The sequence below is a fragment of the Haliotis rufescens genome, unplaced genomic scaffold (genome assembly GCF_023055435.1).
Source record: "Haliotis rufescens isolate VD_foot unplaced genomic scaffold, xgHalRufe1.0.p SCAF_12, whole genome shotgun sequence".
Lineage (NCBI taxonomy): Eukaryota > Metazoa > Mollusca > Gastropoda > Lepetellida > Haliotidae > Haliotis > Haliotis rufescens.
The window spans coordinates 39442407-39462861 of record NW_025963802.1 but is presented as its reverse complement, the minus strand read 5'-3'; the positions used below and the strand labels follow the sequence as shown (position 1 = coordinate 39462861).

The 20455-nt window shown below is 42.0% G+C and overlaps 1 protein-coding gene across 2 annotated transcripts; it reads left to right on the top strand.

Moving 5' to 3' along the window:
- The first annotated feature begins 951 nt into the window (after positions 1–951).
- LOC124150936 (demethylmenaquinone methyltransferase-like) lies at positions 952–20165 on the top strand. Of its 2 annotated transcripts, XM_046523142.2 has the most exons (6): positions 952–1591; positions 2043–2193; positions 3360–3491; positions 10936–11074; positions 11711–11803; positions 19102–20165. In XM_046523142.2, exons 2-6 carry the CDS (start codon positions 2086–2088, stop codon positions 19308–19310), a joined length of 681 nt encoding a protein of 226 aa, XP_046379098.2. In that variant the 5' UTR covers positions 952–1591; positions 2043–2085; the 3' UTR covers positions 19311–20165. The 2 variants fall into 2 exon arrangements, with proteins under 2 accessions (XP_046379098.2, XP_046379097.2); XM_046523141.2 differs by lacking the exon at positions 952–1591 and having other exon boundaries at positions 1641–2193.
- Positions 20166–20455: the final 290 nt, after the last annotated feature.

Below are 20455 nucleotides of genomic sequence, written 5' to 3'. Positions count from 1 at the left end.
AGTGTAGTCAGATGTACACACAGCGACAAAACGAAACAAGGTAACAATTCAAGCACATTTCGGCCAAATCCAACTATTTTAATTTGTGGAGAAGGTTTCAAGCCACAGAGGTCTACAAGCACATATGGCTACTGATCCCGCTTGGCTAGGCCTAATTCCCTCGCAAAATTGTTTCGAAACTTATATCTCCAAAGTTGCCAAAACTTATAAAATGCCTTAGCTACGTCACAGTTAGACACTGATTTTCAGTATATTAGACTGTTCTTTTGATAATAATAGCAAGTATCCCTGTAGTTTATCCAGATTCCCGATGGTTAATTCTGACTCGATCGCCGAATGACGAGGGCGACGCTATGTTTGTTTATAAACAGTGAAAGTAGTCCCTACTTGACCTTTGATATTTGCATCTCTATCCGCATATAACCCCAACGGATATCGTTTTTATCCGTTGGCTTTTACCCTGCCGAGAAACCTACACATTATATGATAAAAAATATATCATATAAATGATATTAGGACGTGATGTTGCATTGTAAAATGTGTTGCCATTAAAGTAGATTGGCATAAATTGTTGGTAACAGATGGTAACAAACCACGTGCAACTAGTTATTAACCACAGGGGCACGGATAAGGGCCTATTTCAAATAACTCTCCATGTGCATTGTATTTTTGCTTCGTGCTGATTAATTACATAAGGTCCATTGTTCCATTGTTGTTATTGTTTGTGAAATGCCCATTAGCGCTGTGCCATCATTGTCATAAGTAACCGTTTGATATGACGTCACAAACGGTTTTATGAGAGGTCGTTCCAACACTATACTCAGTGGACTCCACGTTTGGCGAGAGATGAAACAGTACAAGCTTAAGTGACACTATTAACATTTTTCATGAATTACAGACCAAAGATGTTAGGCATTGGCGTTTCATTTGACATTCGTTAGCTACACATGGGCAGCGTTAGAGAAACGAGATGTAAGCCACGAAGCTGTGCCTCGAATCCTGTGGCAAGATGCCAGCTACACTGAATTGTGCGCTGTATGTGGATCCCTATATTTCCTGGCAAGTTAATGCAACTGTAGATGATACTGGTATTCTCCAGCAACGATCGACGTGGGTTCAGTTTCTTCATGATTGACGTGACATTAGGCCAGAAACCCTCGAGAACCTGTTGTCAAATACATCTAACAGTACCTCAGGACAGTTCAATACATGTGTTCCAAGTGCATAATGAATAATTGCGTCCAAGCTTGTGTTGACTTTACACATAAAAATGCTAGTGTCATTTGGTGCCTTTTACAATATGGTGTGGCATTTATAGTAATTAAGTCAGTTTAATAGTAATTTGAATAATTTGTGTTGAAACATCGATTTAGTTTTGTATCTGACTGTATTAATGTGGTTTATTTTTTAGAAGTTATCGAATGATGGATAATTTATTCATAAAGTATTTAATTGTTCTTATCTATCTGTTCGTGAATGTCTGTCATGCGGATCTATCTATACGTTTATAACTGAACACAGCTCAACAGCTGGGGACATAGTTAGACACTTGCTGTTTTTATCGTACCTTGCCAGCGGCTGGTTCCAGCAGGTAGGTTGTGGTTATGTGTTCTGATATTACGAGATAAACAAGATGTACTATATGTAAGAGCGCTATTCTAGAATCGATGGGGGTGTGCAGTGTGTTTTGAAAAAGAACATTTCAGAGAAACGAAATGTATGCAATGAAGTTGTGCCTCAAAGAATTGTCTGTGTCCACTTCACAGATCCTGTGAAAATCATGGTAACAGAATACGTTTCCATCCCTTTAAGACGTGAGGGGCGGTGGCGTAGCCCAGTGGTTAAAGCGCTCGTCACGCCGAAGACCCGGGTTCAAATACCCACAATGCGCGAAGCCCATTTCTGGTGTCCCACGCCCTGATATTGCTGAAATATCGCTAAAAGTGACATCAAACCATATTCACTCTCTTTAAAGAATTGTCTTCTGTACAAAGCAAACATGTTCAGTATGTTCAGCTGCGGTTAATCTTCTGCCACTGCAGTGAAGGCCAGAGGACACCATTGAGGAATATTCACAAGGAGAACATGTCGGGTAGACACATGGATGCCAGGCACAATTACAACCTTCGGAGGACCATGACACCGAAACAAATCGCAGACATGTTTAACGACTTCGCCGACGACTATGAAGAGGTATGTAATATATATGACTGCATGCTAGGCGCAAGGGAGGATTCTATTCTACAATGAAGCGGTGAGGTCTTTGCCAAACGTGTAACCAGGTTTAATGAGGCTCTTTGAGATTTTAGTGGAAAGGGCATGATCGATTGTACCTGGAAGTTGTGAAATATATATTGCGCGACATACAGGGAACGGTTGACGTCAAAGTCATCTTTCTTGTCATACAGTCTTGTGGAGAGTGTTTTGCCATACTGAATCTTTAAGCGTAGATCTAAATATTAAACACATCAGACGGTCTCACCGGTTTTGTTTGTTTGTTTGTTGTTTAACGCCACACTCAGCAATATTCCAGCTATATGACGCCGGTCTGTACATAATAGAGTCTGGACCAGACAATCCAGTGACTGACATCATGAGCATCGACCCACGCAATTGGGATCGATGACATGCATCAAACCAAGTCAGCGAGCCTGAACACCCGATCCTGTTAGTCATTGGTCTGTAGTTCGGGTGGGCGAATTAGCTGGATGGAATTTACTTTTTGATTGATATGGAACGATATCAGGTAATCGATATACCTGAAGCTTAAGTTGACCTTCTTGGCCATATTACCTTGTTTTGACTTTGCCGATCCGAACAGAAGTCCTGATTCAGACGTATAAAGAAACAGATAAGCAAGAATTGGTGCCCATTGGGATGCCTTGTTACCGGAATGTCCTACCCCCAACGTTTCCACAGATAAGGAAGTCCAGCATTTCACATACTGTTTTCAAAAATATACTTCAGATGGCATTTTGTTTTCGCTTTTTACAAATTGCCCCGAACTTCTGAAGATAGATATGTAACGTTTCGTAACAAAAGCCCCAATGGATCAAGGAATAAAGTTTTTTCCTTTAGGTTTACAATTTGGGACAGTGGTGTGCAAAGTTTTAGAATTAACAGAATTGAACCTGGTTCTTTTCTGAGATTGTGAAAATAAAAATAATCTCAAATACTTTCTCTGAAAATAAAGAAAGTCCCTCCTTGATTGTGTTTACAAATTTGAGACAAGTGATATATTAATACCATGTACATTTATGACACTAAAACACAAGGCTGACAATTTGAATATTGATATGTTGCATGAACGTATTAGTTCTTGTAGTTTGATCTTTGCCTGAACATTCTTCGTCCTACAGGTGTACAAAGGGTTAGGACTCTGCTCCCACCTACGTATTGGCGAGTACATGGCTGAAACCTACCCGGAACACCTACGGGCAGCTCTCCAAGTACTGGACGTTGGTGCCGGAACAGGATATGTCGGGGAAACGGTAAGCACCACTTGCTCCGGGAGAAGAGGCGTTTCTGTAGTATTGAACGAGTGGGTCAAGGTTATAGATGAGTTGCAACATACTTGCTGTTCCGTTTCCGGTCGCGCAAGCGCATCGTACGTGCGTCAAAAGAACACAGAAGCACACCACAGATTTCAAACTTCCCGCTGCCGTATATATACTCGTTCCGTGTTTACACATTTATCATGACTTTATACTACAAACATCTTAGTGCTGGAGACAAACATCGTTACGGAGAAAAAACATATTTGCCTGGATGGAAACCGTATATGAGCACTGGATTGACGACGTTTCCCAGTGGCCAAATTTGCAGTATGGCGATCTGTACACATATCTCATGGATTCGACTGGTTCTTTCACGAGAAAGAGTCTGCGATGTTTTCAATCACTTGAGGCCTAAACTTTGTTTGAAAGTGGATCAGTTTACCCGTGTCTCATCAGGTTCAACCCTTCACATACCAAGTGCATAATTAAGGTAAGTCATCAAAATGAATATTTTTATCTGTTTCATCATCTGAACAAGCAATGTATATCTTTACAATCGTGGCACCTAATTCTGTGCGGCACCTTTGTACGTGTTTTCCATGGGCAGTGTACTCTTAATCCATAGTTTCTAAATGTGTAAACAAGAATAAAATGTTATTTAGAAACCACAGAATATTTAATATATATTCAGCAAGTCGCATGAATGTCTGTAGCAGATGTTGATTAATTTTGTTTTTCAGACAGACGCCCACTGAAGCATAAGCTGGTATTGATAAGAGCCCAAGCTGTGACAAAAGCCCCATGATGCATGGGCTGGTCTTGAGAGAGACAAAGCTATGACAGACGCCCACTGAAGCATGAGCTGGTCTTGATAAGAGCCCAAGCTGTGACAAAAGCCCCATGATGCATGGGCTGGTCTTGAGAGAGACAAAGCTATGACAGACGCCCACTGAAGCATGAGGTGGTCTTGATAAGAGCCCAAGCTGTGACAAAAGCCCCACGATGCATGGGCTGGTCTTGATAAGAGCCCAAGCTATGACAGGAGCCCCATGATGCATTGGCTGGTCTTGATAAGAGCCCAAGCCGTGACAGGAGCCCCATGAAGCATGAGTAGGTCTTGATAAGAGCCCAAGCTACGACAGAAGCCCCATGAAGCATGGGCTGGTCTTGATAAGAGACCAAGCTATGACAGAAGCCCCTTGAAGCATGGGATGGTCTTGATAAGAGCCCAAGCTATGACAAAAGCCCCATGAAGCAAGGGATGGTCTTGATAAGAGCCCAAGCTGTGACAAAAGCCCCATGAAGCATGGGATGGTCTTGATAAGAGCCCGAGCTGTGACAGAAGCCCCATGAAGCAAGGGATGGTCTTGATAAGAGCCCAAGCTATGACAGAAGCTCCATGAAGCATGGGGTGGTCTTGATAAGAGCCCAAGCTATGACAGAAGCCCCATGAAGCATGGGATGGTCTTGATAAGAGACCAAGCTGTGACAGAAGCCCCATGAAGCATAGGCTGGTCTTGATAAGAGTCCAAGCTGTGACAAAAGCCCCATGAAGCATGGGTTGGTCTTGATAAGAGCCCCAAAAATGACATAAGCCACATAAAGCAAGGGCTTGTCTTGATAGGAGCCCGAGCTATGACAGAAGCTCCATGAAGCATGGGATGGTCTTGATAAGAGCCCAAACTATGACAGAAGCCCCATGAAGCATGGGATGGTCTTGATAAGAGCCCAAGCTGTGACAAAAGCCCCATGAAGCAAGGGATGGTCTTGATAAGAGCCCGAGCTGTGACAGAAGCCCCATGATGCATGGGATGGTCCTCTTGATAAGAGCCCAAGCTATGACAGAAGCTCAATGAAGCATGGGATGGTCCTCTTGATAAGAGCCCAAGCTATGACAGAAGCTCCATGAAGCATGGGATGGTCTTGATAAGAGCCCAAGCTGTGACAAAAGCCCGATGATGCATGGGATGGTCTTGATAAGAGCCCAAGCTGGGACAGAAGACCCATGAAACATGGGATGGTCTTGATAAGAGCCCAAGCTGTGACAAAAGACCCATGAAGCAAGGGATGGTCTTGATAAGAGCCCGAGCTGTGACAGAAGCCCCATGATGCATGGGATGGTCCTCTTGATAAGAGCCCAAGCTATGACAGAAGCTCAATGAAGCATGGGATGGTCCTCTTGATAAGAGCCCAAGCTATGACAGAAGCTCCATGAAACATGGGATGGTCTTGATAAGAGCCCAAGCTGTGACAAAAGCCCGATGATGCATGGGATGGTCTTGATAAGAGCCCAAGCTGGGACAAAGGCCCTATGAAGCATGGGATGGTCTTGATAAGAGCCCAAGCTGTGACAGAAGCCCCATGAAGCAAGGGATGGTCCTAATAAGAGCCCGAGCTGTGACAGAAGCCCCATAAAGGAAGGGCTTGTCTTGATAAGAGCCCAAGCTATGACAGAAGTTCCATGAAGCATGGGATGGTCTTGAGAAGAGCCCAAACTATAACAGAAGCCTCATGAAGCATGGGATGGTCTTGATAAGAGCCCAAGCTGTAACAAAAGCCCTATGAAGCATGGGCTGGTCTTGATAAGAGCCCAAGCTGTGACATAAGCCCCATGAAGCAAGGGATGGTCTTGATAAGAGCCCGAGCTGTGACAGAAGCCCCATGATGCATGGGATGGTCCTCTTGATAAGAGCCCGAGCTATGACAGAAGCTCCATGAAGCATGGGATGGTCTTGATAAGAGCCCAAGCTGTGACAAAAGCCCGATGATGCATGGGATGGTCTTGATAAGAGCCCAAGCTGGGACAAAGGCCCTATGAAGCATGGGATGGTCTTGATAAGAGCCCAAGCTGTGACAGAAGCCCCATGAAGCAAGGGATGGTCCTAATAAGAGCCCGAGCTGTGACAGAAGCCCCATAAAGGAAGGGCTTGTCTTGATAAGAGCCCAAGCTATGACAGAAGTTCCATGAAGCATGGGATGGTCTTGAGAAGAGCCCAAACTATAACAGAAGCCTCATGAAGCATGGGATGGTCTTGATAAGAGCCCAAGCTGTAACAAAAGCCCTATGAAGCATGGGCTGGTCTTGATAAGAGCCCAAGCTGTGACAAAAGCCCCATGAAGCATGGGCTGGTCTTGATAAGAGCCCAAGCTGTGACATAAGCCCCATGAAGCAAGGGATGGTCTTGATAAGAGCCCAAGCTGTGACATAAGCCCCATGAAGCATTGGCTGGTCTTGATAAGAGGCCAAGCTGTGACAGAAGCCCCATGAAGCATGGGCTGGTCTTGATAAGAGCCCAAGCTGTAAAAGAAGCCCCATGAAGCATGGGCTGGTCTTGGTAAGAGCCCAAGCTATGACAGAAGCCCCGTCAAGCAAGGGCTAGTCTTGATAAGAGTGCCAGGGCGGAATGTGCACCCTGGACATGCATGGCAGGGTATGATGGCATTAGATTAGTTTTATTTATTTTTTTATGAATAAGTGGTTTTTTTTACATATAATAATCTGTTGTAATAAATAAATAAATTTGGTTACAACAAAGATTCCTGTACACCCATGCTCTGTTCCTGGAACCAAACATTCACAAAGAAGGTAATATGAAAAATATGAAAATTGGAAGAACGCAATTGATTTTAAACAAAATTAAATCCCATGTCCTTCATCACGTTTTAAGCACATTGATAATGGAAGTTTAGAAATTGTTCATTGTTGAATTGCATTAATGATCTATAAAAAATCATTTAGAATATTTGCAAATGTTTCTCAAGACAGGAAAGTTTGAAAACATGTCATTATTTTAAAACTGTGTAATGTGATTTTTTAACTTAAATGTGAAATTTATTTCAGCAACTGTATGTAGGAACATGTTTTAGGTTGATCTAGCTTTGGTGGAAGACATAAACTTCTCCAACGTCAAGAAGGTACACTTGGCACAACCTCTGGCCTGGAGACAACCCTGCAGTCAAATTTGAGGATAGTTCCAGTCTTTTATAAAAATTTAGAAAAAGTGTGTAAAATGCATAAAGTATGAATAATACAATACAATGTATGCACATCAATGCTTAAGAAGCGACTGACGGGGTCAGGTGGTCAGGCTCGATGACTTGGTCGGTGCATGTCATTGTATCCCAATTGCGTAGATCAATGCTCATGATATCAATCACTGGATTGTCTGGTCCAGACTCAATTACTTACAGAACGCCGTCTTATACCTGAAATATTGCTGAGTGTAGAGATAAACAACAAACAAATGTACATCAATGCATTTGTAATGTTACTTTCCATTTTTGGAACCCTTCCAAAAAGCCAAAGTACGCTCAATTAAATATTCAACTTCATCAATAATTTTTTTCCATTTGTCAGCCAATATATTCATGAATATATTATTACACATCGATAATTCTTTGATAAGAGCCCGAGCTATGACAGAAGCTCCATGAAGCATGGGATGGTCTTGATAAGAGCCCAAACTATGACAGAAGCCCCATGAAGCATGGGATGGTCTTGATAAGAGCCCAAGCTGTGACAAAAGCCCCATGAAGCAAGGGATGGTCTTGATAAGAGCCCAAGCTACGACAGAAGCTCCATGAAGCATTGGCTGGTCTTGATAAGAGCCCAAGCTGGGACAGAAGCCCCATGAAACATGGGATGGTCTTGATAAGAGCCCAAGCTGTGACAAAAGCCCCATGAAGCAAGGGATGGTCTTGATAAGAGCCCGAGCTGTGACAGAAGCCCCATGATGCATGGGATGGTCCTCTTGATAAGAGCCCAAGCTATGACAGAAGCTCAATGAAACATGGGATGGTCCTCTTGATAAGAGCCCAAGCTATGACAGAAGCTCCATGAAGCATGGGATGGTCTTGATAAGAGCCCAAGCTGTGACAAAAGCCCCATGAAGCAAGGGATGGTCTTGATAAGAGCCCGAGCTACGACAGAAGCTCCATGAAGCATTGGCTGGTCTTGATAAGAGCCCAAGCTGTGACAGAAGCCCCATGAAACATGGGATGGTCTTGATAAGAGCCCAAGCTGTGACAAAAGCCCCATGAAGCAAGGGATGGTCTTGATAAGAGCCCGAGCTGTGACAGAAGCCCCATGATGCATGGGATGGTCCTCTTGATAAGAGCCCAAGCTATGACAGAAGCTCAATGAAGCATGGGATGGTCCTCTTGATAAGAGCCCAAGCTATGACAGAAGCTCCATGAAGCATGGGATGGTCTTGATAAGAGCCCAAGCTGTGACAAAAGCCCGATGATGCATGGGATGGTCTTGATAAGAGCCCAAGCTGGGACAAAGGCCCTATGAAGCATGGGATGGTCTTGATAAGAGCCCAAGCTGTGACAGAAGCCCCATGAAGCAAGGGATGGTCCTAATAAGAGCCCAAGCTGTGACAGAAGCCCCATAAAGGAAGGGCTTGTCTTGATAAGAGCCCAAGCTATGACAGAAGTTCCATGAAGCATGGGATGGTCTTGAGAAGAGCCCAAACTATAACAGAAGCCTCATGAAGCATGGGATGGTCTTGATAAGAGCCCAAGCTGTGACAAAAGCCCCATGAAGCATGGGCTGGTCTTGATAAGAGCCCAAGCTGTGACATAAGCCCCATGAAGCAAGGGATGGTCTTGATAAGAGCCCAAGCTGTGACATAAGCCCCATGAAGCAAGGGATGGTCTTGATAAGAGCCCAAGCTGTGACATAAGCCCCATGAAGCATTGGCTGGTCTTGATAAGAGGCCAAGCTGTGACAGAAGCCCCATGAAGCATGGGCTGGTCTTGATAAGAGCCCAAGCTGTAAAAGAAGCCCCATGAAGTATGGGCTGGTCTTGGTAAGAGCCCAAGCTATGACAGAAGCCCCGTCAAGCAAGGGCTAGTCTTGATAAGAGTGCCAGGGCGGAATGTGCACCCTGGACATGCATGGCAGGGTATGATGGCATTAGATTAGTTTTATTTATTTTTTTATGAATAAGTGGGTTTTTTTACATATAATAATCTGTTGTAATAAATAAATAAATTTGGTTACAACAAAGATTCCTGTACACCCATGCTCTGTTCCTGGAACCAAACATTCACAAAGAAGGTAATATGAAAAATATGAAAATTGGAAGAACGCAATTGATTTTAAACAAAATTAAATCCCATGTCCTTCATCACGTTTTAAGCACATTGATAATGGAAGTTTAGAAATTGTTCATTGTTGAATTGCATTAATGATCTATAAAAAATCATTTAGAATATTTGCAAATGTTTCTCAAGACAGGAAAGTTTGAAAACATGTCATTATTTTAAAAAAGGTACACTTGGCACAACCTCTGGCCTGGAGACAACCCTGCAGTCAAATTTGAGGATAGTTCCAGTCTTTTATAAAAATTTAGAAAAAGTGTGTAAAATGCATAAAGTATGAATAATACAATACAATGTATGCACATCAATGCTTAAGAAGCGACTGACGGGGTCAGGTGGTCAGGCTCGATGACTTGGTCGGTGCATGTCATTGTATCCCAATTGCGTAGATCAATGCTCATGATATCAATCACTGGATTGTCTGGTCCAGACTCAATTACTTACAGAACGCCGTCTTATACCTGAAATATTGCTGAGTGTAGAGATAAACAACAAACAAATGTACATCAATGCATTTGTAATGTTACTTTCCATTTTTGGAACCCTTCCAAAAAGCCAAAGTACGCTCAATTAAATATTCAACTTCATCAATAATTTTTTTTCATTTGTCAGCCAATATATTCATGAATATATTATTACACATCGATAATTCTTTGATAAGAGCCCGAGCTATGACAGAAGCTCCATGAAGCATGGGATGGTCTTGATAAGAGCCCAAACTATGACAGAAGCCCCATGAAGCATAATATATTATTACACATCGATAATTTTGTTTGTAAGCGCTTGTGTTGTAGCTCTTGTATGGAAATAATGGTATTCATCACCTCTCATTTCTTAGTTTGTTTATATATAGACAAACGCTGAATAAATCTTGATAACATCAACATTGCCTTATTTTTATCATTATGTTTATCATGTCAACTGAAATTGATCATCTGTCCTAATAGTATTGAGATTTACAATTTTTACAATCAAACCTGTGGATTTGGCAAATGTTACAGCACTCAGCACACCTTCATTACCAATACTTATGTTATATACATGCATATAAATGTGTATTAGACCCGTGAAGATTCCGGGGTAGAATAGGTCTTCAGCAACCCATGCTTGTCATAAAAGGCGACTAACGGGATCGGGTGGTCAGGCTCGCTGACTTGGTTGATGCATGTCGTCGATCCCAATTGCGCGGATCGATGCTCATGATGTCAATCACTGGATTGTCTGGTCCAATGGTAAATGCTGAGTCTTTGCGGATCTGCAACTCATCTGTATATTGATAGATCTTAAACACCCAAAAAAACTTTTTAGGATATAATGGCTCTTGTTTCAGCTGTCCGAGTTGGGTTTTAAGCGAATTGATGCACTGGACCCAGCACAAAAAATGCTTGATGTTGCGAAAACTAAAAAAGTCTACAGAAGATTGATCTGCGCCTTCCTGAACAAGAACAGGATTGATGAAATTGAGACAGGTACGTTCAGGAAAGTGTTTTTAAATCTTTCTCTGTTTGTTGTTTAACGCCGCACTCACCTATATGACACCGGTCTGAAAATAATCGAGTGTGGACCAGACAATCCAGTGATTGATCCACGCAATTGGGATACGATGACATGCATCAACCAAGCCAGCGAGCCTTACTATCCGATTCCGTTATGAAGAATATTTTCCCAATGAAGGGAAATTTCTAAATGCATACGATGTCCAGTTTCTGCTTGAATAAACCTTCAACATCTTTCCCTGAATAACATCTGACCCGTGAAGATTCCGGGGTAGAATAGGTCTTCAGCAACCCATGCTTGCTGTAAAAGGCGACTATGCCTGTCGTAAAAGGCGACTAACGGGATCGGTTGGTCAGGCTCGCTGACTTGGTTGATGCATGTCATCGATCCCAATTGCGTGGATCGATGCTCATGATGTCAATCACTGGATTGTCTGGTCCAGACTCGATTATTTACAGACCGCCGTCATATAGCTGGAATGTTGCCTAGTGCTGCGTTAGACAACAAACCAATCCAAAATCAAAACTGAACAACATCTGGCGCGCGGCCACCCTAACTGTAACCGGTTCGTTTTCCGGCTGTGAAAGTAGCCGTCTATCTGTTTTCAGACCAATATGATTGCATCACTGCTGCAGGGGCGTTTAATGAAGGTCTCATTCCTGTCAGTGCATTCCAGGAGATGATCAGAATCGTCAAGCCAGGTGGGTGTTCCTCCTTTAACTGAGTTAGCCAGAAAGCAGTTTAAACCAAGGTTACAGATCAGTCACTACATCAACATTAAGAATCCCATCCCTCAATACACAATAAGTTATCGTCTCCAGGTCATACAAGAGGCTAGCCACTGCAGACCAATCATGCATCACTGACATCTTGCCATGCAGATCTTGTCGTTGCGGTGTTGACTGGATTGCTGAGTTGAGCACTGGTGTTGGCTGGTTCACTGAATGGGTTTTCACATTTCCGCGAACTGTCTAACTTGACTGGCTTTCCATTATCAGCTGATGTTAGGACGAGATGCTTGCGATTTCTATACACAACTCTTCCCTCCTTCAGGAGATGATCAGAATCGTCAAGCCAGGTGGGTGTTCCAAGCGAGCCTGACCACCCCATCCCGTTCGTTGCCTTTTACGACAAGCATAGTCGCCTTTTACGGCAAGAAAGGCGACTATGCCAAGAATCCCATCCCTCAATGCACAATGAATTATCGTCTCCAGATCATACAAGAGGCTAGCCTCTGCATACCAATAATGGCAACTGTGTTGGTTGAAGGTTTGATGTGTTTTTTGTAACTTATAAGCAGCAGAATCTCTGCACCCTGCAGAGGTAATTCAAAGTTAACAATAAATTGTCTTTAGTTTCAACATGACCCGTGAAGATTCAGGGGTAGAATAGGTCTTCAGCCGCTGAACCCATGCTTGCCGTAAAAGGTGACTATGCTTGTCGTAAAAGGCGACTAACGGGATCGGGTGGTCAGGCTCGCTGACTTGGTTGATGCATGTCATCGATCACAATTGCGTGGATCGATGCTCATGATATTAATCACTGGATTGTCTGGTCCAGACTCGATTATTTACAGACCGCTGTCATATATATAGCTGGAATATTGCTGAGTGCGGTTTGTTGTTTTACGCCGCACTCAGCAATATTCCAGCTATATGACGGCGGTCTGTAAATATTCACGTCTGGGCCAGACAATCCAGTGATTGATATCATGAACATCGATTCACGCAATTGGGATGATGAATACTGAATGTTACTTGAAATAGATAGCATCTGTGCAATCAGCATTTAAAGTCAAATCAAATTACTTAAACACATTTAACACAAAGTGAAACTTCACAGAACCATAAATCCAGTCGTTTTGGTTTCACTGACATCCTGCCAGATCTTGGCGTTACGCTGTTGACTGGATTGTTTACATGATATCAATCACTGGATTGTCTGGTCCAGACTCGATTATTTACAGACCGTCGTCATATAGCTGGAATATTGCTGAGTGCGGCGTTAAACAACAAACCAACCAACTTGAGCACTGGTGTTGGCTGGTTCACTGAATGGGTTTTCACATTTCCGCGAACCTGTCTAACTTGATTTTAGGACGAGATGCTTGCGATGTCTACGCACAACTCTTCCCTCCGTTTCCACGTGAAGATTCCGGGGTAGAATAGGTCTTCAGCAACCCATGCTTGCCGTAAAAGGTTACTTTGCTTGTCGTAACGGGATCGGGTGGTCAGGCTCGCTGACTTGGTTGATGCATGATCGATTGCGTAGATCGATGCTCATGATATTAATCACTGGATTGTCTGGTCGCGATTCGATTATTTACAGACCGCCGTCATATATATATATATATATATATATATATATATATGTGATATTGCTGAGTGCGGCGATAAACAACAAACCAACCAACCAACGTTTCCACGTTTTATGAACAAGGGGCTTCATCCTCGCTCTGAACTAAACCTTGTTTAGTTACGTTAGCATCTTTCACAAACACATGCTCACCTGGTTTGAGTGGTTGAAGATCTCGAGCTCGGTGTCTCAGATCAAAACCTTCTTTCTGTTTGACTCGCCGTTGTTCATCTTCCTCCCTGAATTTATCGAAGTTAAGCTGCTTTGGCTTGTGCTGACTTTTGCGAGTAGGAAAATTTGAGCGGTGTTGTCTCCCCATGAGGAGTTCTGCAGGACTGTGTCCGCCCACAAGAGGAGTAGATCTGTAAGCAAGCAGACCTAAATAAACATCGGATGACTTCTGGAGTAGATTTTTTACTATGCGAACTCTATGCTCGTCCTCATAATTACCTTGTGGATAATGAGGGCTACTTGTAAGATGAATGTTTTGAAGTTCTGGGATGAATACTATGGACCATTGTCAGATATCACAATGTCTGGAATTCCATGACGTGCAAAGATCGATTTTAGTTAACTGATGACGCTTGCAGATGTTGTACTGATAACTTGGCGACAACACGTACATATTGTTTGTTTGGAAGTCAAATCAATCTGTACCGACTTTCATCCATGAACGATCTGGAAGTTCTGAAGGAATAAATGGTTCGGTTGAATTTGATCTTTCTTTGGCACACACTTGACAGTTTTGGACTTTTTATACAGAATATCTCGCGAATGCTCTGCATTTTGTTATCCCCTGATATCCTTCACATAGGCAATCTAATACACTGGATCTCATTTCTTCAGGTGTGACAATTCTCTGTCCATACATTAACAGTCCATCAATTGCTGTGACATCACCTCGGTGAGTCCAATATTGTCGAGAGTAGATTATTTACAGACAGCCGTCATATAGCTGGAATATTGCTGAGTGCAGCGTTAAACAATAAATCAATCATCTGAGTAGGAAGTTTGTGCAATGAAGGCCATCCATCTATGCAGTATTGAATGAGCAAATGACAGTTGTCATCTTGTAGTTGTTGTCGCTTTATCTCATGTATCTTTTGCTGAGACGCTAGCAGACCCGACATCACAGAATCTGCATAGAGGTTGACATCATGTAGAGTTGAGTTTCACTCTTGTTTTCTTCCAACTTGAGTGGTGCACATGAAAGGGCATCTGCAGAGTACATGTATTTCACTGGAACAAGCCATCAATCGCAAATGTTGATGCTGAATTCTGGGTGGAGGTTCTTCCAGGTTCTTGGAGCTAAACAGCGGAATCAAAGGTCTGTGATCCGCCTGAATTGTGAACTGCTGTCCAATCAGAAAGTCTCTGAATCTCTCACAACCCCACGTGATACCAAGCTTCCTTCTCAATGTGTGTGTATCTCTGTTCTGTCACTGGAAGCGATCTAGATGCATATGCAACTGGTCTGAGAGAATTATCCTTTTGCTTCTGCAGTAACACTGCTCCAAGTCCAAAAGATGAAGCATCTGTGGAAACTACAGTTGTTGCACTTGGGTTGTAGTGGGCTAACACTGGTGATATACAGAGTTTCTGCTTTATTCGATAGAAGGAAGTTTGTTGAGGTTCATTTCAAACCCATATGTTGTCTCAGTGGTTTGGTATCATCCGCAATATTTGGAAGAAACTTTGCTAACTGGTTCATCATTCCTAAGGAATGTTCCGCCAAATCTTGTATAGCGTTGATTTTCGTTCAATCAGCTTGAACACCATGACTGTCGATGATGTGACCAAGGAATCTCACAGAGTAAGTTGAGAAGACGCATTTGTCATTGAGAGTGACTCCAGCTTCTTGTAGTCTCTGTAAGGTTGCTTCTAATCTTTTGTCGTGTTCTGCCTGTGTTGAACCGTAGATCAGTGTGTCATCCATCTGACATATAGTTCCTTCTAATCCTCCTAATCCTTCTAATCCTTCTAATATCTGACTGATCCTCTTCTGGAAATGTTCAGGTCCCAAACGGAAGATGCTTGAATCTAAACCTTACAAACAGTGTTATGAAAGTGGTTAGAAGTGAAGTTTTCTTCGCAATTTGCTGAAACCCAAAGTTGGCTTCCAATTTGGTGAAGTATTGAGCACCACTCAGTTGACTGATTGTTTGATCTACAACTGGCATTGAATGATTTTCTCGAGGAACTGATTCATTCAATTTGGTCAGATAGCCACAAATTCTCACAGATCCTGAGGCTTTAGGTACAGCAACAACACCTGCACACCAGTCGTCAACACGTGAGATTACACCGGTCCTCCCCATGTTCTCGAGTTCTTTCTTCACCTTCCTTAACGTTTTTACCACATATAAAATGTCTGAAGGCAATTGACTTGTTGAAAATTGTTTCTCATTCAAAATGGGGAGGGGATCAGACAACCCTCCTTTATTTATATTGATCTCTTATCCGTTCCAAACTCGATTATGGCTCCATCTTTTATGGTGCCTGCAAAAGCAACTTACAATTATTAGATTCAGTACATCATCAAGGCCTGAGACTTTGTCTTGGAGCCTTTAGAACATCACCAGTTGATAGCTTATATGTAGAGGCCGATGAGCCATCTCTAAAACAACGTCGAATCAAACTTTCGTTACAATTTGTGATTAAATTATACTGAAGCATATGATTGTGTGTGTTTAATCCCTTGTACGACAAATTATTTCAATCAAAACCAAAACTTGGTTCACCTCTAGGGTTCAGAATTAAGCCACACATTATTTCAGCTAATATTGATCTTTCTGCTATCTCTACTTTCTACTACTTCCCAGTTACTGTCTACACCTCTTCGGCAACTAGTTAAACCAGAGGTAGACCTCTAACACTAACTACCTTAAAAAAATCTGACACAAACCCATTGGTATATCAACAAGAATATGCCCAATTAAGGTCCAAATGTGATTCTCATAGCTCTATTTGTACCGATGCTTCCAAGGATGGTGGCAAAGTTTCAAGTGCCACTGTCATTGGATCTAAAATGGTGTCTTCGAGAATTCCAGGTAATAGTTCTATTTTTACAGCTGAGGCCAATGCTACATCAAAAACCAATAATCTCAACAGTTCATCATCTTTTCTGATTCCTTGTCATGCCTTCAGGCAATACACAATTGTTCTTCCAATCATCCGTAAATACTTCATATTTTAGAATTGCATACTGTTCTTGCAATTGCCCAATACGACATCGTCTTTTGCTGGTTTCCCAGTCATGTTGAAATCGCTGGTAACACTATGGCTGATACTGCCGCAAAGGCAGCACTCATTAAATCAGTTAGATCACTTTTTTTTACCATACGGTGATTACAAGCCAATTAATAGATGCTACATCAAAGATTTAATGCAAAAGAAGTGGAACATCCAAGTAGGTATAAACAAACTTTATGCTATAAAACAAACAATAGGGTTGCCATTCGAGACATGACGAAGTTGTTTTGCGACTATGTCGTATTGGACACAGTCGATATACCCATGAGTATCTTTTAAAAGGTGGGGATCCTCCTGTCTGTGTCCCTTGAGATGAGAGAATCACAGTCAAGCATCTTGAATTTTTTCTCATAAGGGATAACTATTATCATTCAACATCTTTAAAAGATCTTTTTTTTTATAATATCAGTGCTCATTAATTCTCGTTTTTTTAAGGAAAACTATTATTTGATAAACTTTGAATTGTTTTAGAATAGTTGGATATTATTGTCAACTGAAATGTATGAAGGTGGTGCCAATGATGGGGTTAATGTAGTGTAAAATCATTGTCCCCCTGACAGTGGCACGTGAGTCCATCTATATTGACATAATTAATATCAACTAGTGTTTTTATTCCTTGATTGTGTTTTGATTTTTTAAAAATGGTTAACTTTGCGAACAACTACTCGTGACCAAAGCGATGGCATAAATCCTGCTGGGAATCATGCAGGAAGCAAAAGCCCTGTAAGTCCCCATGATCCCAGGTTAGGTGGTCTAGCTTTGGTTGCCAGGGGTCTATAGCCTGTTGTCACTTTCTTATATCTAATTAACTGAAAACCTCTTTCTTTCAATATTGCTCAGGTATGTTTTATGTCTACACTGTGATATTTACCTTATTGTTTTACTGTCCTTTGTCGACAGGAATTTTATAATAACTTGTTCTCATCTATGGCTGCAATATTGCCTATGCGATGTAAAATCATAACTAACTCACTCACGGTATACCAGGAGTCATCAGTGAAGCTCCTTTGAGGTGAGACATACTCTACAGATCCAAGAAATGCATAATAACTGTCATTTTCCTCTGTCAGCACTTCAACATTACTTACTGCATACCGCTTCTAACTTGTTTGTGAGGTATTTGCAGGCTGGTTTAAAGCACATGTCCCTTTTTCTGACATTTTCTTCAGGTTTAAAATACAGCTGGACAATCTTCCTTCTGTGTTGAGATTTACCGCATCTGTGACATGGTTGAGACTTGTGGTGGTTCGTCCACTTCATATTCTTGTGATATTTGAAGTTACCTCCCTTTATCGCCACAACGTTTGCCGTAGCATTTTCCATTTCACACGCTGTATTTCGGACCACTGGTTGTTGCCTTTTCACAGTTTCAGATTGCCTGGCCATCTTGAAAATTTTTCAAGTGTTAGTTCACTATAAAGCTGTAGTCGTTCAGATAGACCAGTATCTCTTATTCCAACCATTATCCTGTCACGATTAAGATCATCCTGTAGTGTTCCATATGCATAATGATCAGCCAGATCATAGAGCGCAGTGATGAAGCTATCTACAGTTTCACCTGGTTCCTGTACACTCTTGTTAAACTTAGCTTGTTCAGAGATAACTTATCTTCCAACAGTGAAAACGTTCGAAAAGTGAGTTTTCACAACATCAAAATCAGCCACTTGTTCGTTAAGTCTGAATGTAGCTAATATGCCTCCAGCCGCTTCCCCCACAGAATAAACAAGTGTTGAGACTTGCAAATTACCATCTTTAGTGTTCAGTCTTGATGCAATTCTAAAGCGAACAAATCTCTTTATCAATTTTGGCCACTCATCAGGCTGCTTGATATTGAAACAGATCAGGTGGAGAACTTGTAATGTATGATGAAAGTATAACGGCACCATGAAATAAGTTAACAGCTTCCGTAATCCTCAGTAATTGTGATTGCAAACTAGGATCTGCTTATGGCTTCAATTTATCAGTCAAAATGTTCACTGAACCTAGCATGTGAGTTTAAACATTAGCACTATCACTGGCTATTCACCTCAAAATTTTGGCAAAATACCAAATTCTAGTCCATTAAAATTTCATTAAATAGCTCACTCAATCTCTGTAGATTCAGTTCAGACTTCTGACACCATGTTATATCTAAGATTGAGGCCGGATGGCTTCACATTAGGTTTCTTACAGAAGGCGGCCATGTTCTTTTCTTGTGACCATCTCATCATGACATCATCAGTCCATGAGTACACTGATGACTATGTTGATGCTACACTGAAGACCTATTCTCTCCCCGAATTTTAACGGGTCTCAAGGTTATATGAGTAGATAGAACAATGTCATTTGCAGCATGTGAACTAATTTACGTACAATTGCACATTTACTTCACACCATGGATTGTCCCTTTCAGGAGGAAGAATTATATTCACGATTACCGATAAATACATCGCCAACACCGACGGCTACAGAAAGGAGCTACTTCCCTTCATCCAGAAGATGGCGGATGAGGGTGCGTGGGATATAACGGCAGTTCCTCTTGCTGATGGCGCAATTCATCGACCGGACGGACCTGGGATGCTGTATAGTTTCAAAGTAAACGTGACTGAGAAACATCTTTAGATCACGAGTGGGCATCTGAATGGCATTGAGTCTTTATATTGCTTTATGGATACACCGACCGAAAATTGCATAAACTTAAGACTAGGAAACCATTTGGCTTTGTCACCACCCAACCGGCGATTAACTTCAGAAATCCCTAGTACTTTTTGTCAACCACGGACACTTTGGTTTGAGAAAGCCGTAGGGGAGGTCGGGTAGCCTAGTGGTTAAAGCGTTCACTCATCATGCAGAAGACCCGGGTTCGAGATATTGCTGGAATATTGCTAAAAGCAGCGTAAAACCATACGCACTCACTCACTCACCAGAAAGCCGTAAAGCAAATTAATAGACAACAAGACCTTCTAGTGTCTGCTGCAGGACACTGGGTGGTAATACTGTATAATGCACAAAAACTGGTATGTTGACATCATCCGAGAGCCTTTCACACACATGTAAATCTTCACATATTCCCAATGAATGAAGACGAAATATTTCCAAATATTCTGTCTAATGAACAAATAAAGTTTTTGTTTACTTAATAAATTGATGGTAGATAACTTTGTTTTCCTTATTCATTCACATGTACATACAATTCCAAATGCCACACGTTCCTTGTTCACGTTCCCAATCAATCCCAACGTTGAAAAGAGCCATCTTATGTTACGCAGGTTGTAAGGGTTTTGCGGTTTCGAGGTGAAACTGCAGGAAAATACACCAATGTCTGGCAATGAAAGTAAGTGATTGATGTGCTACGAAAATTTTCGAAGAAAGATTGTGACAGTCATGAAGCACGTGACCAGTGCCATCGTATGCCAGTTTTACCATGGTCACTCAGACACGGTTGTGAGCAGACGCATACTGTTTTCTTGGATCCAAACGCTCAAAGAAACAATGGTGTATGAGCACCTGCCCAGACGGTGATAAATCGTCTGCACAGTTGGCATTTGTGTGCAGGACGCCATGGACGTCATCGGAATCAGAGGCGTCACTGGTTTAGGGAACGTCAGCACATGAGTCAAGCTGACATTGGTCGACTCATCAGAAGCATGCCTCGAAGAGTTCGTGCATATCTGGCCAACAGAGGTCTTACCCAGAATTGGTGACGTTGCCTGCAAAATACAAATTTTGAATTTGATCCCAGACCTCTTTAACGACCTTGTGCGCCA